General features: G+C 40.2%; 1 protein-coding gene across 7 annotated transcripts in view; it reads left to right on the forward strand.

The window, feature by feature from the left end:
* The window catches only part of plekhg2 (pleckstrin homology domain containing, family G (with RhoGef domain) member 2), an 83,575-nt gene that overhangs the window by 41,298 nt on the left and 34,447 nt on the right, over positions 1-7,830 (forward strand). For all 7 annotated transcript variants that reach the window (XM_015018435.1, XM_015018441.1, XM_015018436.1 and 4 more), the window contains 2 exons: positions 5,724-5,790; positions 6,758-6,804. In XM_015018435.1, coding sequence (XP_014873921.1) covers positions 5,724-5,790; positions 6,758-6,804 — 114 coding nt within the window. The remainder of the gene's footprint in view (positions 1-5,723; positions 5,791-6,757; positions 6,805-7,830) is intronic.

The raw sequence follows: 7,830 nt of genomic DNA on the forward strand, positions 1-7,830 counted from the left end.
GGTTCTGATGGTTCCGTTGGTTCTGTTGGTTCTGATGGTTCTGATGGTTCCGTTGGTTCTGTTGGTTCTGATGGTTCTGATGGTTCTGATGGTTCCACCGGGCCACGCTCACAGATCCGTTTGTTCCAGAGGAACTTGGCCCTTCTGGCTTCCCGTACAGCGATCTGAGCGCTGTCCCGGTCCGGACGGTTTGGACCTCCAGACCCGGTGGAGTCAGATAAATAGTTTCTCTCTCTGCTGCTTCGTTTTCGCTCTCAGCTCATTTGCATCCCTCTGCTCTTCATCCTCCTCCTCTTCCTCTGTGGTCTCTGCATTAAAAGGAAAACAGCAGAACCGCAGTCCAGTAATGAGACGAGGTCCGCTGGCCGCAAGAGGAGGCCTGACGCCGGGGGGGACGAGGAGGAGGAGGGGATGAAGAAGATGAGGAGGAGGAAGAGGAGGGGGATGAAGAAGATGAGGAGGAGGAAGATGAGGAGGAGGAAGATGAGGGGGATGAAGAAGATGAGGAAGAGGAAGATGAGGGGGAGGAAGATGAGGGGGATGAAGGAGGAGGCTTTGTCTCCTGATGATGCCCAGCCTCCCTCGTCTTTCTGTCTTGTCGTTGTTTGCCATGTGACCCGTTTGGTTCCGGTCCGACTCGAAGCTTCGCTTTCAATCCGTTCAGATTATTTATAACGAGTCAGCAAACAGGTCCGATTCCTTCACTCTAGTAATAATGGCCGCCCTCAGATTGGATTACATGTTGTCTAATCCGAGTCAGATTATTAACGCTGAGCTGAGAGTCTGCTGCAGTATTTTTGTTCAGTATGTATTTCTATAACTTGTTTATAGAGTACTACCTCAAAAATATAAGCTTTATTATAGTTTTTATTTTTAAGAGCTTAAAAACGTGTAAATGTATTAAATGCATCCTGCTTTTACTGAGCTAACTTTAGCTCTAGCTAGTTAGCTTACCGCGTCTTTACTGAGAAGTTTTTCTTATTTTACCTTGGTTTAGGCCTACTTTATTTTTTCTCAGTACAATTTATCTTTTAGCTTATTTTCAATGTTAGTTTGAAGATTTTAGTTTAACTTCAAACTGTTTATTTTACTGTGGCTTTATGTGCTTTATTTTTGCTTAATAAATCTTGTACTTGCCTTCGCTTAGCTTGCTTTGGCTTAGCTTAGTAGCTCACGTAGCCTAGCACAGCTGAAATTACATTAGTTTGGCTTGCTTAGTAGCTTAATAACATCTATTTTGCAGTAGCCGAGCATACGATAGCTTAATGTGGCAGTTTTCTTTTACCATATTTTTTCAAACTTTTAATGAATCTTGCTTTACCTCAGCCTAAATTCGACAAATAGCATGTGAGCTAGGCTACGTCATCAACGAGTGAAAACTAAGGGAAACTTTTGGTGTTGAGGGATTCTTTGGTTACTGTGACGTAAGTTTTGGGCTGAAGAATGTCAGTACTTCATATCTTTATGCTGCTGAAATCCAGTTTAGTTGGTTTTGGAGGCTGAAGCTAACACTTAATCTGACAGGAACTGAAATGTTTCTAGAAAGAGAGATGGATAGAAAAGTGATACAATCTAACCAGCATCATACTGGTTTTATGTATCTTTCTCTAACGATCTGGCCATGGTAGAGGTTGATATAATTTGCAGTGGCGAGTGGGCCAGCCTATGTTTGTTGATCCTGACAACAACTCAGTGAAATAAACCCTTAAGCCTAAAAAATAGCTCCTTTCTGCCCAAATCTCGCAAAGTTTCCTAGAGAGTGAAAGATCCATCATTAGCTGTGTAGGAATAAAAATGAAGCTGATTCCTCTGGGAGTCTGAGAGCTTTTCACCGTCCTGTCTCTTTAAAATAACGCTGGCTGCGTTCAGAGCAGCTCAACAATATGTTTTATCATAACTCACGTTGCTTTCTTCACTGACTGGTTGCCATCTAAAATCTCTCAGGGTTTCTGAAAAATTACAACATTATGAAGTATATGGCTGCACATAAATTTTATGAACACTTAATGTGGAGTTCATGCAGGCGGAGCGTGCCAAGCTTATGCTAGTGCTTTTTCCTGCCTGACCTCGTTTCAGAAACATGTGTCGTCTAACCGTGTCGGGTTCTGCAGCCGGGGAAGGAGTCCTCACATCAAACCTTCAGAGGGAAAACTACAGGCGGACGCGAGAAACCAGCAGTTTCTCTGGAATGTTTTGACTTGCCGTTCAGTTTAATTTCTCCTGGATTGCTGAAGGCTCCTTTGCAGGGGTGAAGACTCATATTTAACACATAAACCACAAAATCTTCATAATAGGTCATTGAAAAGTCAAACACCAGAACTGTATTCAGGGGCATTTAATCAACTAGATCAGCAGTGAAGGATGTTTAAGAGGACAAATGGGAATGCTGTGATCCATGAGAACATTCCCTGGATCTGCAGATTGCGACCATGCAGTCACATCTGCATCGCTCTGCCACCTGAGGCCATCGTTAGTTTGGGAACAGATGGGACTCCAAGTTCTGCAGCTTTAATACCAGACTTCCTCTGATCCATTTGGACCGGCTGGTCTGACTGGTTTCTCATGACTGGCAGAACTGTGGGTTCGTTTTCCAGTCTAGAGCCAAACTCCATCTGTTGGTGATCATCGGATCTAATCTGATGAGGACAGAATACCTCTGGTAGAGGAACTTCATCCTTACGACAGCATTTATAAGGCTTGATTCATGGTCCAAATTTCTAACAATAATTTTTTAAAATCTGTGGCTTGCTTTGGTTTTAGTGCCATTTGTAGGCTGTATGATTTCTAAGTAACCAGAGGAATCTGGGAGGAAAGGAAGATGGGCTACAGATCAGAAGTTGACCAGAACTAGAATAAGCCCAGGCTGCAATTTATCTAAACCGCTAGCAGCAGAGCTAATTTTTCATCTGGCGATTTTGCTAACTTTGAAAATGTTTAGTATACTTACCTTTCCCTAAATCAATTTTCCAGATAAATTCTAATGTGCTAATTTCCAGATAGATGTTTAATGATAAATTTGATCCTCTTGAGGGCGATAAACCATGATGTTTATCATGACACATGGTGGGTAGCAACATGGTTAAATTTAACATTGGTTAAGTTTAACATTTTAGCATTAGCTTCCGCTATGTACAGTGTTGGTATATCGTTAGCAGAACTATTATTTTTGATTAGCACTGTAGAGTTAGCACAGCAAACCTTTTAGTTAGCTGCCAGCAGCGACACCCAACAAGATCCAGAATGATTTAGTTATTAGCAGATTGATGTGGCAATATGAAATAATCAGTCCACTTCGATGGAAAAGGGGGACTTTTTGACTTTTCTAGAGAATCAGGATAAGTTATTAGGTTATTATTAGAACCACTTCCTAAAGGTTTAATTGAGTAAAAAAGTGTAAACAAATAAAACGTAAACTTCAGATTTCTGTAGCCCGATCAGGGAAAATGTGTTAAGTATTCAGAAAAGAAGAAAATGTTTAGAATATTTTCTCAGCTCATTATAGGTCAAACCTTCAGCAGCCAGCGTACCGGGTCTGCGTTTGAAATGATCTGGATCTCCAGGCAGAACAGAACAGTCAAAGTAAGACTGTTTACTTCCTCAGAACCCGTTCGGTTTCACTACAGTATCATCAGCATATGGATGAAATTTGAGACCATGATGGGAGATAATTTGCGGCAGCAGGATCCTGTGATAAAGAGGATTGATCCGAGTACACAACCTTGAGGCGCTCCCTGGCTGTCCAGACTGGCAGAGTTTGAGGTTTGGCCCATTTGTTTTGTACATTTTTCGGTTTGTACTCAACTTTTGCCACCAAGAACTTTGCTCCTAATGCTCAAACAAACATTCCCACAAGATTACTCCCATATGCGCTGCCTCTGACTCCTAATCCAATGTGATGTATAAACTGGTAACTGTTTGACTAAAAACAGACATGTAAGGACAAATATGATGCAATATTTTGTAAAATCCAAAATATCAAATCCAAGCAAAGTCTATTAAGGATGATTATTGTCATATTTAAGCTCTTTAAACTTTAAAGATGATGTTTAAAACCAAGACCAGCTGCTCTGCAGGGTTTAAACCCAAACGTTCAGCCTCAGAAAGAGCTGCTCGGATGGTTTCCATTGGACTGGTTCTGGGACTAATGACAGAGAATTTCAGCTGTAGTAGTGGCTCTTACACACATCTGTGTCTCATAAAGAGTGTGTAGCAGATATATGAAGGCCGCAGAAGAAACAGAGCTCCCAGATAGAGGAGGGGAATGTGCTTGGACTTGGCAGGTTGCGGGGATGACGCTGAGGACGGACTGTGGGAACAGATCTCAGGCTGAAGGTCTGCCAGCTGTTCCAGGTCCGTTCAGTGTCACGTTAACTCTCCAGAGGAAATGCAGCGACCCTGTTCGTCTGTTCTCTCCATAACTGAAATGCACAACAATGAATAATATTGACTGTTAGATGTTTTCTGAGGCTCCAAATAAACCAGACTGACCTCTGACCGGCTTTTGCTTCACTGCTTTGGGTTGTTTCCATCCCTGGGGTCTGAAAGCTGCATAGCTTCATGTTAAAAGTCAGAACTGGGTGTCAAAACTAAATATATGAGGACTGGGACAGACACGGGTCCAATTCAAGGGCCAGACTTGCACAATATTTATTTTAATAAGGAAGAAACTAAAAGGTGAGAATCATTCCAGGCTGGTTATACACTTCTTCTAATCCACTCACAGCAGAGCTAATTTTTAATTTAGCCCTTTTGCAAACTTTGAAAATGCTTTAGCACACTTAGCTTCTCCTAAATTAGTTTTTATTGATTAATTCCAAGACACTGATTTACTTGGCTATTTTGTAAACTTTCATTTGAATAAAGTTTGACATCTGTGCTGAAGTTTTAGTTATCAACTGTTAAGAATCTTCAAGTAGTTAGATGTTTATATTCATGCTCTTATTTTGAAGGGGGTGAAGATTGTTTATGCCATCGTTTCATTTCCTCTCCTAATTTCCTCTATCTTCTTTTTTCCCCCAAAATTTTATTTCAATCTACAAACATAAATAAAATAAAACAGACAGAGAAGAAAATGTAGACATAAACACAATAAGTGTTAGAGAACATGCAAATTATGTCAAAATGAAACCAGAGGTTTGTCTTTCAAAGGCAGACATAATTTGATTGAAGTTAGCGATTAGCATTAGCTTCTGTTAAATACCATGTGGGTATAATGTGTTAGCATTAGCTTCTGCTGGTGGAACTATATGTTTATGATTAATGATTAATACTTTATGGTTAGCATAGCTAGCATTTCAGTTATCTGTTCTCGTTACATAAACTCTGATGTCCAGAATGTCTCCAACTTTTACTGAAACATTTCATGACTATTAAACACAGAAATGACTCCTGATCAGTTAGCAAGGTCACCTATTATTATTATTATTATTATTATTATTATTATTATTATTATTATTGTTATTATTGTTATTATTATTATTGTTATTGTTATTATTATTATTATTATTGTTATTGCTGAGCTCCCAGATCAACTGACTGTCTCTGTCTCTCTCTCTCTCTCTCTCTCTCTCTCTGTCTCTCTCTCTGTCTCTCTCTGTCTCTCTCTGTCTCTCTCTCTCTCTCTCTCTCTCTCTCTTTCTCTCTCTCTCTCTGTCTCTCTCTCTCTCTCTCTCTCTCTGTCTCTCTCTCTCTGTCTGTCTGTCTCTCTGTCTGTCTGTCCTCAGTGACCTCCTGGAGGATTTGGAGCGCAGTCCCGACGCGGCGGCCATCGCAGAGTGCTTTGTAGAGCGGGTGAGTCCTGTTCTGACTCGGCCCGACCCGACCCGGTTCAGAACAGATAATAAGCAGTGAAAGGTTCTGGACAACCTGTAGGCTGAGCTGCTGGATGACTGGAGACATGTCAGATTAAAGCTCTAATCTGGACACAAATCACTAAATACATGGAATAAAACATAATTTGTCATCAAGTAGATCAGGTGGAAAATAATCCCACCCTGTGAAACCTCTTCAGTTGGAAACATCATCCTAATCCCAGCTCAGATCCGACCTGGCTTTGGAGCAGGAGGTTGTGGGTTCAAGTCCCACTGTTTAAATGCTCAAATATGATGACATTTTCAGATTATTTAGAGTAAAACTAATTCATCGATGAGGATTTTATTCTCTGCTCTGTGATTAGAGTCAAAAGAGGAAAATAAACTTTAGAGTTGTGATCATTTTCAAGCTTACATTCAGATTTTCAAGCGGTTTGTTTGGATTAAAGCTGAACTGAACTTCCTGTCTGAGGACATTAGATTAAAATATGGAGAGTCTGGGTTATTTTAAGGCTCAGTGGGATTTTCCAGTGTGAGACCTGCTGACTGACTGAACATCGAACTGGAACGTCGCTCAGATCAACTTCCTGAATGTGACATCGTCCCTCCAGAGCCTATGGAGTCTTCCTCCGTCAGAAATGTGATGATTTCACTCCTCGGCCTCATTATTGTTCTATTTTATTTGTATGTTTGGTTTATTTAATTTGCCTGTAATAATTTGATCCTATGCTGTTTAACTTTAAGTTACTGATTAAACTGCAGGAACCAAAGGTGATATCATCTAAAAATAAGAGACCAAACATGGTCACATATAGAAATATGTAAATTAAGTTAATTAAATGATTGTTAAAGCTGAAAATTGTTCTGAAATAATTTATTTAAACTGAAGCTTTTAAGTGCTTGGAGCCCTGCGGTTCTCCTGCTCTGACTTCTTTCCTCGTTTTCAGAGTGAAGCCTTTGACATCTACACGCTGTACTGCATGAACTACCCAAAGTGAGTTCACTTTTTACTTCAGCATATTTTTAATATTAATGATGTTTTTCTGAATATCTTCTGCTTTTTGGTTGTTTGCTGTTATGCAAGTTATTTTTCAGTGATGTTTTTGTTCATTTATATAATAATTTCTGTTTTTTAAGGCACTTCTGTTATTCTGTTCTCCGGAGGACAAACAGAATAACAGAAATAATGACATAATTAACCAATTTCTAATCAAAAACACATATTGACAAAATGAACAACATTTTCAGTTCAAAATGAACTGAAAATGTTTATCAGTTTTTTGCTGATAAACTGATGAATAAGTAACCATACAAGCTGAACATCAGAGATATTTATGGATTTAATCTTCAGGTTCTTCATCAGGTTGGAGCAAAATGGTTTTCTATCCGTTCACCTTTCCAGAGTTTCTCTCATCATTGATGGAGGTTCTTTGCAAATGTGGATGCTCACATTAGTGTTAGCTGCTACATTTTAGCATTAAGATGCTTTTTTCAGACTAGCATAGATTCTGTTAGGCTAAATCCTTTTAGCACTATTTGAAGACAACAATAGTCTTTTCCAGCGTCCAATCAGATCGTTTAGAACAGAGGTTCTTAACCTTTTTTGAGGTACCGAACCCACCAGTTTCATATGCGCATTCACTGAACCCTTCTGCAGTGATAAATAAAATATGATTTTTTTCCCCCCCAAATTCAAGACATAGGGGTGACCCAACTAAAGTCTTGGTAAATTTGGTAAATTTGTGAGTTTTGCTGAAGTAATTAAAGACACAAGTTCAAATCCCTGTTGAGAGTGGAGCTCCTCCAATCAGGGCTCCTCTGCAGCTCTGATTGGCTCAGCAATGTAACGTGATCCTCTGCAGCAGCTCTGATTGGCTCAGCAATGTAACGTGATCCTCTGCAGCCAGTGATGGCAAAGCGGGGCATCATCACGACTTTACACAAGTGTGTCTTTACCTCCGTGGCAGAGGCTCCGCCGAACCCCTGAGACCGACTCATCGAAACCCTGGGGTTCGATCGA

Source organism: Poecilia latipinna, unplaced genomic scaffold (genome assembly GCF_001443285.1).
Source record: "Poecilia latipinna isolate Pla-1442-1.1 unplaced genomic scaffold, P_latipinna-1.0 Scaffold2272, whole genome shotgun sequence".
Classification (NCBI taxonomy): Eukaryota; Metazoa; Chordata; class Actinopteri; order Cyprinodontiformes; family Poeciliidae; genus Poecilia; species Poecilia latipinna.